Source organism: Mesoplodon mirus, assembly GCF_964341445.2.
Source record: "Mesoplodon mirus genome assembly, chromosome: 2".
NCBI classification, from domain to species: domain Eukaryota; kingdom Metazoa; phylum Chordata; class Mammalia; order Artiodactyla; family Ziphiidae; genus Mesoplodon; species Mesoplodon mirus.
Genome location: NC_138977.1, coordinates 214,838,380 through 214,852,566, shown reverse-complemented (window position 1 = coordinate 214,852,566; position 14,187 = coordinate 214,838,380). Strand labels below are relative to the sequence as shown.

The 14,187-nt window shown below is 40.9% G+C and overlaps 1 protein-coding gene across 1 annotated transcript in view; it reads left to right on the top strand.

Annotated features, from left to right (window-relative positions):
* ABLIM1 (actin binding LIM protein 1) overlaps nt 1-14,187 on the top strand; it is a 189,514-nt gene that overhangs the window by 156,719 nt on the left and 18,608 nt on the right. The window contains exons 13-16 of the mRNA XM_082637748.1: nt 884-1,013; nt 3,174-3,290; nt 11,102-11,206; nt 12,904-12,951. Of these exons, the coding sequence (XP_082493874.1) occupies nt 884-1,013; nt 3,174-3,290; nt 11,102-11,206; nt 12,904-12,951 (400 nt within the window). The remainder of the gene's footprint in view (nt 1-883; nt 1,014-3,173; nt 3,291-11,101; nt 11,207-12,903; nt 12,952-14,187) is intronic.

Below are 14,187 nucleotides of genomic sequence, written 5' to 3'. Positions count from 1 at the left end.
TTTAAAGTTTTATGCTATGCTTGTGTGTGTACGATTTTTTTCATACTTTATACCCACAATATTCTTTTCTAGATTTGGACATGGTGACAGACTGGCGGTGCTATTGTATTCCATCAAATTGATATGCCATAACTTAATTATTCCCCAGTTTTATTGAGCACATAATACAAAGTTTTGTCCTTATAAACGGTGGCATTATAAATGTCTGAGGAAATTTTTCCACTTAAAGATCGTTTAAAAATATTTTTTTTTCTTTTTGGAATTTGCTTCCTTAAGTTAGAAGTAGAATTACTGGATTTGAGGCCACCACAGGCTTGTTCTCCAGGAAAATCGACGTAAAACATCACCAGATTAACAGCATGGATGGTGTGGGTTGGTGGTTGGATCCAGGGATGAGATGAGAGTCAGGAGGCTGGTTCTGAAGCAGGCTCTACCTGCACACACGGGTCTCTTACCTGCGTGGAACCTTCTGAAAGATTCTGCATTTGTGAAGAAGGGAGGTGATACCATGTGTTCTACCTTCTTTATGATGCGGATCTGATGGTACAACCTATGTGAACAGACTCTGTAAAACTGAAAAGCACCATATAAGCGTGGTCATTGGAATTATTCCCTCTTTTCCCAGAGCTCTATCAACACTGGAGGTTATCCTTTTTACATCTTAAAATCTTGGTAAAGGCAAGCACTACAGGTTTTGAACAAAAAGCACTAACCATGGAATGCTTGTTTGCATACCTATTTAAGGAATATGGCCCTAAAGTGTATACGTGAACAGGTAGACGGGATAGTTCCCGGGTGACTTTGGTGCAACTTGATTTCACGTGAACCTGACAACAGCCTGCATGTATGCCTTGTGCTCCCACTTTCTCACACTTGCTTCCAGGGGTACCAGGATGGGCGGGACCGGATGATCCACCGGTCCACCAGCCAGGGCTCCATCAACTCCCCTGTGTACAGCCGTCACAGCTACACTCCAACCACGTCTCGCTCTCCCCAGCATTTTCACAGACCTGGTAAGGGCACCTGTTCCCGGGATTCACCCTCTAGAGTCATCCGTGTTTCTATGTGATTGTTTTCCCCACCGCTGATAGCGTATTTAAAAATCTGGCTGCCAAATCTACCTGCCCCTCTCCCAGAAAAAATTGCAAACTCCTATTCCCTTGTAGTTTGTGTTATTTCTTTTCTCAAAACAAGAGTCATGTTATGGTTATATTCATTATGACTTATTAAATAATTACATGTTGACAGTGAACACCTAGAAGCAAAGGAGGTTTTTTGGTTTTTTTAGACTTGAAGAAAATCTCAGCACTTTGAGACTTAAAATGGAGATCTCCAAAAGAAAATATGGTGATGTGCCTTTTAGGCTTATCTAAAATCTAAATCCAGTATTAGTCATTTACTGGTGGGTTTATTATGTTTCCCTCATCCGGGCACATGGTATATTACTAAGCATGCTTGGTTAAGAACCTGCTAGAAAGAAGTCTCATATACAACCTCGGGGTTGTATTTGGTAACTTTTAAGATGCCTTCCAACCTAAGATTTTGAATCAGACTTGGAAAGTATAAAAACACTAGAGGTGTGCCATGATGGAGAATATTAAGCGTAGTGGACTTCATTTACCTTTATCTCTGCAGCATGTGGTCCCTTTTACTATTAGTGGGTATCTCCTATGTAGAGTAGAAAAAGCATGGAGATCCCAGCACAGACCGAGGATTCCTGAGAAATAGATTCACCAGGGAAGATTTTGGCCTTCTGAACAAACTTGGTGATGATGTATGTCTATGAAGACTTCATTTTAAGCCTCTTGCTTCTGTGCAGGCTGATGAGAATAAGCCCATTCATATGCTAACGTATTTTATAAAATAAAACCAAAGGAAATGAACAGAATGTAAAAAGGCCGCAATCTTCTCTTTAAAGCCATAGATTTAATGCTTGTAGAGGATTACATTTTTACTTTTTGATCCTTCAATAAAGTATAGTTTTCTCTAGACTCAAATATTTACTCAGTATGTGTTGAGTTACGTTAAAGGAAAATTTTTCAGGAAAGAAATTCCTTTTATTTTTCATGTACAGTGATATTCATTTTAATTCTGGGTTTGGATTTACACCATTTTCTGTCTAGGTGATGAGAAATCCCTATGCCACCACCCCTACGTATGGGCATACCCTGATACTGCAGCCGTACCCTTGTCAGAATGATGCGAGGTTCCCTGGGAAATTGTTGTTCGAGAGAATCCCTGGATAGCAAGGGAGTGGTCAGCCAGGGACATTGTTTCCCTAAAAGGTCATGTCCTCATTGGGCAGTAGAAAGTTTTCCTCTGTTCTAGTCATGGTTCTGATGCCAAGAACCTGTAGAACATTCCCCATTCTAAGCACTTCTCTTCCCCCTTCACAATACGTCATGGACATGCGTGATGTCAGTTGTTAGGGCTCATAATTACTTTTTCGAGGTGGGGCTCTGCTAGCATAGTCATGGTCAGCACAGAGCACCTCAGAGTATCCACTCCTACGTTCTAGATCCCAGAGGATAACGCACGTCCTTAGGTCTGGGCTTAGGTTAAGGGTCCATAACTGAGCTTCCAGCTCCCCTGGTGTCACCATTACCCAATTCTCAGGATCACAGGTAGCTCTTTGCTACCCAGGGGATACAGACAGGTTTCCCTTCTACATAGGCAAAGTCAAATTAAACTTGCAGTAGGAGACGTTTGCAGCTTAAAAAACAAAGAATCTGACCCTTACGTATAAGTATTTCTTTGCAAGGTTCTTGAAATGATTGTCAGTTTTGTACATGTGTTTCAGAGGGTTCTGTTTTGTCAGGTGCCTTTTAAAACCAGCTATGGTGGAGTCTAAGTGACGTGCCCAGTCCTGGCTCAGTGGTAGCTGGTGTCATCCTGACAGAACCTTCTGGTGGCCGTTCCCTCCCACTAAAGCCATTTATTCTCGGAGAGTGAACTCTGTACTGACCTGAACCTGTTTGCAGACTCTCCCCACTTTGTGTGACCCTTCGTAGGTGCCTTCTTAACCCCTTTTCCTTCCTCCTTTTGCAGACTCCTGATTAACGTTCTTTTTTTTTTTTCTCCCTTGGAACGATGGCGTTGTCCCTGCTCGTGTGTTAATTTGTGCTCTTCTTTTCTGTTTGCACCGTGTCCTGCCCCTGATCCTTGCTGCACAGAGCTGCTGTCTCCTGGTGTGCAGAGGTCCTTCCTGCACACCGGCAGCCTCAGCTCCGGCCACAGCGACTCCCGCCCCAACTCCCCTTTCCGACACCACTTCCTTCCCCATATCAAAGGTAAGGAGGCAGGCTTCTCCAGGCAGCACCCTGCATAGCGGAGATTTATTAGCACCCTGGGAAGGCTAATAAGGTGTATCTCCAAGAGTCAGCTCCGAGCTTCGGACTTCTCAGCATGCCTGCGTGTGTCATGACTACACCCAGCCGTGTCTTAGAACTGGCATAGCATCTCTCCTTAGGAGAAATATGTCATTTCTAAAGGGCTCTAGATGAAGAAACAGGAAATATGTTTGAGACCCTAAGATTTTTTATCTACTGCTTAAGAAAAATATATATTATTATTTTGTTTTTCTCCGGTCAAAAGCAAAATATAATATATATCTGGGGAATCTTCCTGGTTTTCGTATGTGTGATGGCTCAGCAAAACACAACAGTATTCAGCCACGAGGGTTCCAAAGTTGTCTTAATGGTGATAAGCCCCTTAACCACGTAACAATATTAAAATGTTCGGATGGTATGAAAGACCTATGGCAACGTAACTTAAATTTCTCTCCTTGAGGCAACCCTTAGAGTAATCTTCCTTTGACCTGTCCTGATTTCTGCACAATGGAGAAGAGGGACGTTGCCTTCTGTCTTCTGTTCCTGCCTATTCCTGCCCTTCCCATTGTCCTCATGGTCTGTTATGTTTCCACAGCCATTTTCAGTCGAGCCAAGAGCCCCCAATTTAAAATAAGTAGGAGCCATCATTTAAAATAAGTAGGAGCTCCCAGAGGATGCTAACTTTTTCCGTAGTCTTGACTTGAACCAAATTAACCGAAGAGAATAGCTTAAGGAGGGAGTAGCGGGCAAGCACAGATGTTGTCATGGGTCTTAAGGCAGACCTAAGGGATTCTAACCCCGAGTTCCAAGAGCTCACGTCACTAACACTTTCTCAAGCAGCCTAAATGCTGTGCTCTTTGACTGAATTCCCTTTGCAGTCATTCTACAAGCATGCGGGTTTAGCATTGTCTGTGCTGTAAAAATAACATTGCTGACAAGCTTATTTGAAGACACATACCGTTTGCCACTAGCAAAGAGATTTTTCAGCAGGTGCAGCACTTTCTAAAATTCTTGACAGCTTATGTAAAATTATTACTGCTAATTAGTATTTGGGGAGGAAAGACTTTTATTATTTAGATGTCAAGATGATACTTTAGAGAATGTCTATAAAACCATAAGAAATTATTGAAAAAAACTTCAGAGATGTATTTTAAAGAGACTTTAATATAGAAGCCCTTGACCAAATTAAGATTTTTGTTTCTCTGTTTCTAATATGCAAGGGAAAATACATTTTTTAATTCATTAAAATGTAAACTGCCTTATTCGGTTATTATATATTTCATCTTTCAGAAAGCTACTTTGTGTAGGAAGAAAAATGTCATGTACCCTATAAAGTTATACAGAGTTTATACAAATAACACATCACAGAATATCAAGACTCAATACCTCGTGCGTGTGCGCAGCCTTATGGCGAGATGGGCACCCATGTGGACACTGGAGTCCCGGCTTTGAATATTATCTCTGTCACATGCTAGCTATGGGACCTTGGATTGTAGACTTAACCTTTTGAGTGCCACCTGCCTCATCTATGAAACCTCTCCTAGGGTATTGGGGGGTATGAGGTTGTCGACTGAAGAAAAAATTTAAAAAAAGCACAACGTGAGAGCTGTGAGTTAAATTTTATTTGGGGCAAAATGAGGACTATAGCCTGGGAGACAGCACTGCAGAGAGCTCTGAGAAACTGCTCCAAAGAGGTAGGGGGAAGGTCAATATATATGTGATTTTGGTGAAGGGGGAATACATGCAATCAAGCACATATTTTTTGCAGAAGGATTCTGCTAGTCTCGAGGAGTAGATGTCACCATGAAGGATTTTAGTGCTTTTCTAGATACAAGGAGATGCAAGAAGTGGGCTCATAAAGTCTTCTCCTGAAAGTATCTAACTCTCTGAAGACCTGTCCTGTCAGTTTTTCCCAGAGCACAGAGGGCCTCGTTCCTGATCTCCACCCTGCACTCCTTTCAGGGGGTGTTGAAGGTCAGCAGTTGCTGCGGCTCATGATTTCATCCTTGTAGAGGTAGACGGCAAGCGCCAATTTGCAGTTGGCAAGGTGAAATGCCCTGGTGTAGTGAGCACTCAACTCTGGTCCCTCTGTGATTTCCCCCTTGGCATGGTGCTCTTAGAGCCCTTCCGGTTGCATCAATCCATCACTCTTCACAGCGTCCCTATGAAGTAAAGTAGCAGGGGGCAAGCATGGGGGTAGATGAAGAGCTGAGGCCCTGGTTAAGTGACCCAGCCAAGGACTCACAGCTAGGAAGTGGCAGCACCAGGACTAGATAGACCCCAAGCCTTCCCATCCCTCATTCCTACAAGGGGGGTGCGTTTCGGTCTAAATGCTATACACGAAGTATAAATTTTAAAGCAAACTTTTATTTTCCATCTCTTTTTAACTAGAAAATTGCATTCTTATGGAGGCCAAGACAAACAGCTACTTTCAGGCATTTAAACTACAAAATTAACTTTTCCATAGAAATAACAAGTGGTTAGGAAAATTACAGTACTTCAGTGTGCCTAAGTCGTGCTTTATTAAAAATGTAGATACACAATCTTCTCTTTTTTCAGTCTGAATTCGAAGTACACAGTCAAATAGTATAGGTTTAAATTATAGAAAGCAATAGTTTGTTACTTCGAGCTTATGCTTAAAAAATATCTAATGGTCTGTCTCCCACTTTCTTTTTACTGGATATATGCCTACAGTTTGTTCCGATGAAATAGTTTATATACTTCAGATACAAAATGTAATGTACATAACAGTATATGCTTAGTTTTAAAATCAGCTTTTTGCTAAACTACAAAATCAATCATGCAGAATTTGTATATTAAAGATATTGCTTTAAAAGCCTAGTTTAGTCGAATAGCTAAATACGGATTCTGCAAAGAATTACGTCTTAGTTATTTTGAAAAACATGTATCCATTTACATGAAAGTCCTCTCCAGTCCAGGGGGAACGTATGGCCATTAGAGAAACACATCTAAGATATCTTTAAAGGAGCAAAGTCTCCCAGGGTTTTCCACGGCTCTTCATTTGAACATTCACTCTTTATCTCGGAGCTTGTTTTGCAATCTCAGGGAAATTATTTTTAAAACAAATGTAAGCCAAGGAGCTTGAGGACCCCAGGGCAGGATGTCCATCTCAGGAAGGTGTAGCTGAAAGCAGGGGTCCCCTTGCCCCTCTGGCAGCCAGAAGCCCACCTCCCATTGCCCAAGTCCAATTCTTGGCCCTTATTTCAGACGCATGTGGCCCAGGCCCCCAGGGCCCATGGAGCTCAGGACACCTGCATGGGTGTAGAGCTGAGATGCACATCACCAGCTTTCTCTCTATCTCATTGACTTCCCCATCCATTTTCTGTAATGCCCATCTTGTTTTCCATTGTGTTTTTTATTTCTGTTCTCTGACCTTCCTTGCAGCTTCATTCTATATCAGTATATCATTGTTGGGCCATTTGGACAAGTGCATGCCTATTTGGAAAAACAATTTTCACCTTGTTTTGGGCTTTGTGCCATGTTTGCAGAGTTTCTCTTCCTTCCCCTTTGAGATACTGTTAGATATTACCTTCTGTGTCCATGAATCAGATTTGCAAACAGGAGGGCTACATATATTAAGTCTCTTTGAAAGACGTCTTCCTTGTTTTGCCATAGATATGAGTTGCTATGATCCAAATATGTATTTGACACTTGCTGAAGGAAACCATAACGTTTATTGAAGCTTTAGACAAGGACCAGTAATCTTGAAACTCTGTCATGACATTCTAGATGCTGCCAACTTTAAGGTCCCCTCAGAATTTATATCTTGGAGCACAAGCACTTAGAGTCCAGAAGCTAAGTGTTGCCAGCCGTTTCCCACAGCAGATGCAAGCATTGCCATTTAGATTGACTTGTCTCAGAATTTGTCACTGAGGCTCTCATGGTGGCGAAAAGAAGAATAAAAGTAGGACGGAGCATTTGAATTTAAGTACAGTGGGAATCCTTCAGTGAATGATCTCCCAAGGACTGAAAAATTGGCCTATTGGGCTGACTTGGAAGGAGCTAAAAATGAAGACCAAGAAATGTACTATATATACAGTAGCTTCTCACCCCAGGAGCTAAGATCACTAACAACTTAGATGAACCAATGCAAGGACTTATTTAAAGGAACAAAATGGCTATGAGTGTGATAGTATATGATATGTATATGATATGTACACTATTATATGATTTTTAAACAATGTCAACTCCAGGCTGATAGATGATGATGATGATGATGATACCTTCCATATATGATATTTCATCTGATGGCTTATACATCACTTTGCCTGAGTAGTGAACTAAGCACGAAAATAACCTTTTAGGGCCTTCATCAGTCATTTCCATCCAGGATAGAGTGAAACGTTTTATCACTTAAAGAAAGGGTGTTTAACTTAGCAAAGGCCTCATCTTGAGAATTTTTTTGTTAATGCCAAAATGTTTAATGCCTTTCGCATTTCAAGGACTAAGAATTTGGTACCTAGCAACGTTATGTACTCTGAGACCTTTTCCCCAACGAGCCGTTGTGATGTTTAGAAATCATACTATGCAGGGGTCACTTAGGTGGGTGTGTTGCTGAGTAGCTGTTTACCTAGTGTTTTTAAATGTCTCGTGGGAGATTTTAAATGATTATAGAGTTAAATCTACTTACAAAGACTTGAACATACTAGCATTTTTTCTAGCCACTAGAAAGGTCGGTGGTTGCAGAAGATATGCTGCTAAGTAAAAAACTCTGCCCAACTGGAGACAGCATTCAGCCAGAATACACCTTGTGGGAAATCAGACAGTCGTTCCATAGCCTTTGAGAGCCGTCAACCATGGAAGTGATGGGTTTCTACTGCCACTGGGCAGCAGAGCATCTTAATGATAGAATACTTGGGCAAATGCTAATTCTAATGACCTTAAACCTTGATGTCCCATATATACAGCTATCTGTGTGTGTGCGGGACCCTGGCTAGTAACTATCAGAACAAATTTAATGGAATTTCGTCTGATTGGATATTATAACCAAAACCTGTGAGAACATTCCCCTCCCCCGCAAATCTGATGTTCTACAAGTACAGGAAGGTTAGAGGTGCAGGATTAAGGGCAGGGAGTAGTGTGGTTCCAAAGCAGTAGCACCAGTGTTCAAGATATGCAAGGTCTTCAGAAAAAAAAACTCAAATAAAGCAAGAAAGTTGAGTCTAGAACTTCCTTTGAGAATAGCCCACAAGAATTATTCTTTTTTTTAATTATGGATTACTCTTGTGAATAATCTCTAATGTTTGTAGGAGTAAAGAATTCTTCTGAAGTGAAACAATTAAATTGGGGTTATTAAGGATCAACTATAGGGAAAGCTATTTTTTTTAAAAAAAGAAAAAAGGTACTATTGTGATCCCATTGCTGTGTCCTAGCATCTGGCTGCCTATAATTAAGAGAAAGATGATGGTTGATCCTGCAGTGGTGCTCACTAAATTAGGTCATCATTGCTGTAGAATTAATTAGTTGCCCTACTTCAGTCATTCATTCACAGACATTTATTAAGCACTTAGTCGTGGCCAGGCACTGTGTTGAACACACACAGGTAAATGAGATCTAGTTCTGATTCAGCCTTAGGTTTAAAGCAGGATTCTCTTCTAAACGTAAACTGTATTCTTCCTTCCCCTGCTTGCCTCTACCTGTGTTTTTTATATTAATTTTTTCAGACACGAGCTGGTTATTACTCTTTAGGAGAGTGATAGTAAATGAGGTAACTTTCTCTTTAAATGAGCTTTTTAATAGATCAGTGGTTGTAGGTGAAACTTCATAATTTTTAGGAGCTAATATCTCACTTTAGTAAAGTCAGCATATGATATATTGGGAGCTAGATGCTAAACTGACTCTTGAAACAAAAAAACAAAAAAGGACAAAAGTTTTAGAACATGATAACCAAAAACCTGGACTCTAAATCTGAGACAGTAACAACTTCAGATCTCATATTCTGAATATCTTACTGCCCATTTGGTACAGATCTGTGCTCTGGTTATCTAAAACTATACATATCAAAAAATTAAAACTCTATTGAACATGTTATTTTGAGACTCCAGACATCTTTAGTGCATTACTGGCCAGATTTAGAACAGTTTGATTTACTTGAAGAAATTGGCTCTTGTACACCTAAAACTAATATAATGTTATATGTCAGTTGTATCTCAATTTAAAAAAAAATTTAAGACAAAGTAAAAAAAAAAGAGAGAGAGAGAGAGAAAAAAAAATTGACTCCTGCTCTATTTTCTGAAGATCTATGATTTATTTAAAATTGTTAGCCTTAACTGATAGATAAATTGGACTTTATCAAAATTTAAAACTTTTGTGCTTCAAAGGACACTATCAAGAAGGTAAAAGACAACCACAAAGTGGGAGAAAATATTTGCAAATCATATGTCCGATAAGAAACTTGTTATCCAGAATATGTAAAGAACCCTTACAACTCAATCATAAAAGTAATTACCTTACTAATTCATTAACTTTTGATAGTCCTATATCTTCTGGTGTATTCTTGCACAGATGTTCGCTCAGTCATGGGGAAGGAGGACAGTAGGGTAAGAGCTGAACTCTTTCCGATTTTGCACAAGTCTCAGTTCACCCTGCAGTTCTTATCTGAGGGAATGATGGTGGCTATGGGGGGGTCCTCAAGGCTTTTGCAGCCAAGCCCACCAGCACGTTGCAGGCTCTTCCCAACTCCCCCCTCCAAGAACGCCGTGCTGCCCAGCCGCAGAGGCCCGTCCTGTTGCTCCCACACACCGTGGCCCTTCCTTCCCCGTGATGTTCCAGCTCCCTAGGATCTGGACCTTCTCACCCCTCCAGCCACCCATCCACCTGGCGAGCTTACTCTTCAATGACCAACTCAATTCTAGCATCTTTCTGTAGCCTTTCTGAAAAATCAATGGCACCTTCACGTGAGTGCCATAGAATTTTTCTCATACCCCCGAGTAAGCACTTACGTGGTATTACGTGTACTTGTTGCTTATAAGTCTGTCTCCTTAGGTAGACCCTGAGCCCCTTGCAGCCAGGCACCACATCTTATTCACCTACTTAGCCTCAATCGAAGCTCACTGCCCAGCCATAGTAGATGCTCAGTAAATGTCTCACTGATGGAATTTTTAGACTGGGTAGAGCCTCTTTTAAGAGAAAGGTGGAGAGAAGTTTAAGTGGTCCCAAAGTACCTGGAAGAAAGGGGTCTGACTCTACTGTGTGTATTTCAAAGTGAAGCAACAGAAACATAGGCTACAATGAAGGCACTTTGTGTTGCTCAGAGGAAGGACCACACAGGTTCCCAGACTCAGCCTCCCATTCAGAGAAATAGATTCTGATTGCCAGCCTCTGCCATTATGCCTGGAAGTGATTGTTTTGGGGTTTGCATATCCCACCCCTTTACATGCTTGGGTTGTAACCAGCTGACAACTGACCCTGAATCATTAGCAAGTGACTTTCCATTCTTCTTAATGTACTTTCCATCTAATCAGTTTGCTGCCAGCTCACAGCCTTCAACCGCATGCCATTGGAATGATGCATCTTACCGCTCACTGCTTTTAACCTAGTTCCACTTGAACTCAAATCTCTCTTTTGGAAAATTCAACCTTATACCAGTCACCTTTGTGAGCCAAGTTGATGAACAGAGTTTGTTTCTTTGGTTTCTCCTTTTTGATGTACCTCCTTCCGGTTTGTTCATTTTGAATTTTTATTATGCTAGCTTTGTTTTCTTTCTTGCTCTCCCTTCTCTCATTTTGTTTTCTCCATTCTTCTCATTGGAGGCAATGAGCCATCCAGCGGCCGGAACTCCCCTCTCCCTTATCGGCCAGACAGCCGCCCTCTCACTCCAACTTACGCTCAGGCCCCTAAACATTTCCATGTTCCAGGTAGGAGCTGACATGGTCTGTGTCTTGGTGTCCTGTCACCGTGCAGAATGTAGCCTTGTCGCCTCTGTCTCGTCTCCATTTCTCATGCTCTTTTAACTGAGATGCTCACAGCTGACAAACCCTAAATTGCAGGATCTGACCTAGAGGGCCTTTCAAAAGCTTTGTACGGGAGATGCCAGGATTGTATTGAAGGTGTACGTTTTCTCTAAAATTTTTGAAGGGGGATGGGAGGCAGAGGGTGAAGGAATAAGGGTTGAGTTGCTTTGTTTTGTCTTGTTTTGACAAAATTTTTAATTTTACCCTTATATTAGTACCTTCTGAGATACCACTCTGTGGTTTAGTGTCATTGTCTAACACAATGGCAATCTAGTTATCTTCTCAGCATAAAGACTGAACCACAGCGTTCTTGAGAGTACTTTTATTTGATCTGTCTCCAGTGTGGAGATTCTTTCTACGGACTTTTCAGAGAGCTGAAAAATGGGGTCATTTGGAGGGTCTTTCTGCAGTGTGTAATTAACGAACCGCCTCCATAGCCCACAAAGACATCTTGCAATTTAGGCTTGGTGCTATAAGCTTCGCTGTCGTGGTACGAATAGTAATTTGCCATCAGGCACTGGAAAAATCAGAACCCATCAGTATCTTAATATTTAGGGTCCGCTCACAATCTTTGTGAAGGCAAGATTGGCCATCAGAAGTCATGATGTTATTTTTCCATCAGAAGTACATTGTTTTGCTTCTTTTAGCTACTGAAAGTGGTTTAATAAATTACCCATTAGGTTAATGTTAGCATACATATTTGGAATCTGTAGTAGTTTTTCTCTTTTGCATTCCAAACTTACCTAGAAGTTTGAACAGAGGAAAGTTCAATGGGATTCATACCACTGAGATAGGACTGCCTTTACAATATATATATAAATGAAGTTTCATCGAACCTTGAAAATCATTGTTGTATGTTTGCAACTTTTTTCATGAAGAATGCCCAACCAGGATCCAGTGCCCAAGATTCTGGGGAAACCTTTTGAAACCTCCTGAGTATTTGCAGTCAAAGTTTAATGGTTGCATCATCAAATGGGGTTCTATCTAAATATATGAATAATATTTGGCATCTCTTTATTTTTCCTTTCTTTTGTAAAATTTGGCCTATACACACTAGGATTTTGTCAAACATCCCGTCAATACATCAGACTAGCCTCGCACCTAAAAATTGTTTCTATGTTTTACAAAAATATACTCTTAATTTCACTGCATCGCTTTCCACTGTTCCACTCATTAGCTGAAAAGTAAGTTGAGCCACTGGTCTCTACTGGGAGCTCAATTTCAAGACAGCAGCAGTTTGGGGATCTTCCCCAAACTGGTTATGTCTTCCTCACCATCACAGTATCTGCACTGCTTGCATTTCTTCCTGTTTTAACCCCACTTTTAGTGAAGTGTATATTTGAAATAAATGGCTCATGAGTGAATGACATCTCTCTATATCCTAAGATGTATTACAAAGGATTCCATGTCACATGTCTATGGTAATTCACTCATGCCTGTAATTTCTTCTTCCAGTAACCTCAATCTTTGTAATACAAAGTTAACCTTCTGGGTTATTTTTGTTGGAGAATCTTCAGTTTGGTTTGCCTCTTGGTTGATCTGTTTTTCCCATCGGTGGATGGCTCCCCATAATCACACACCTTTGCTTTTCATTTCCACAGATCAAGGGATCAACATTTACCGAAAACCACCCATCTACAAACAGCATGGTAAAACCCGCTTTCCTCCGCGTAGCTTTTAAGTAGCAACGTCAGCTGAACTCTTCACTGTCCTCTGAAAGGCTTACCTGCTGCTGCTTTTGAGAATCAAACTGGGGCGTCCAGTGTATTATGCCTTTATGGTCTCCTATGATGCAAATATTATGAAGTCGGTTTTCCTAGATAGAGAACACTTAGCTTGATTAGGAAACTCCTAGCTTATTTCTGAGCCCATCAAACCATGTATCATTTCACTCATAGAGAGGGAAAGCTACGGTCACACAGTAATTCACAAACTCCCTAACAAGGCTTTTTTGGGGGGCCATCAAATAATTTAACCAACCTCTCTGATAATTTTGATGAGCTTGCAGTTAGTTTAACTAATTAAAACTACTGAAGGCTAGCTACCTAAACATTAATTTGATCAAGGGAATTCCCTGGCGTTCCAGTGGTTAGGACTCTGTGCTTCCATTGCAGGGGGCACAGGTTCGATCTCTGGTCAGGGAACTAAGATACTGCAAGCCGCGTGGCCAAAAAAAATTAACGTGACCAAGCTTCCATCAGCCTGAATGTCCAGTTCCCCAGTTTCCGATGGGGCATGCAGATGTCTGCACCCTGTGGTAGAGGGGATGGGACTCATGCTGAGACAGAGGCCCTAGCCTTGATCCCAGCTCTTCAGCTAAACGGTTCTGTGATATCAGAGACGTAACCTCTGTCCTTCAGTTTTCTCATCTGCAAAAACCAGTACATTAGGCCAGCTTGTCTCTGAAATTCCTGCAAACTAAGAACCACTGATGTGGATTTATAATTGTGTTTTCCTTTTCTGGGAATATAGAATTTTTAAACCCAGGAAATCATATTACTCTTTGTAAATCACATTTCCCTCCAACATTATTAGTTCTCTATAGATTCAGCTGCTATAAATCTTTGTGAATGGGTAGAAAGCCAAGACTGGTCTCCAGGTGATTTCAGAAAATTATACACAAATTGTGCCTGGAAATTTGAAGGCTGCCTTTAGAATCCAGTTGACATTAATGAGTCCTAAAGGCTTAGGATGACATGAAAAGCAAATAAAGTTGAAAATGCAAAAAGGAAAAAAACTTCAGGCCAACATTCTAGGGGGAAAAGAATGTATGTATTGTAACGGTTCTAGAACTATGATTTTTTTTTTTCTTCATCTGTGGTGTTTTTTTTTTGAGTTTACACCATGTGCTTGCTTTTTTAAGTTTCTTAACCTTGTTTTTGTTT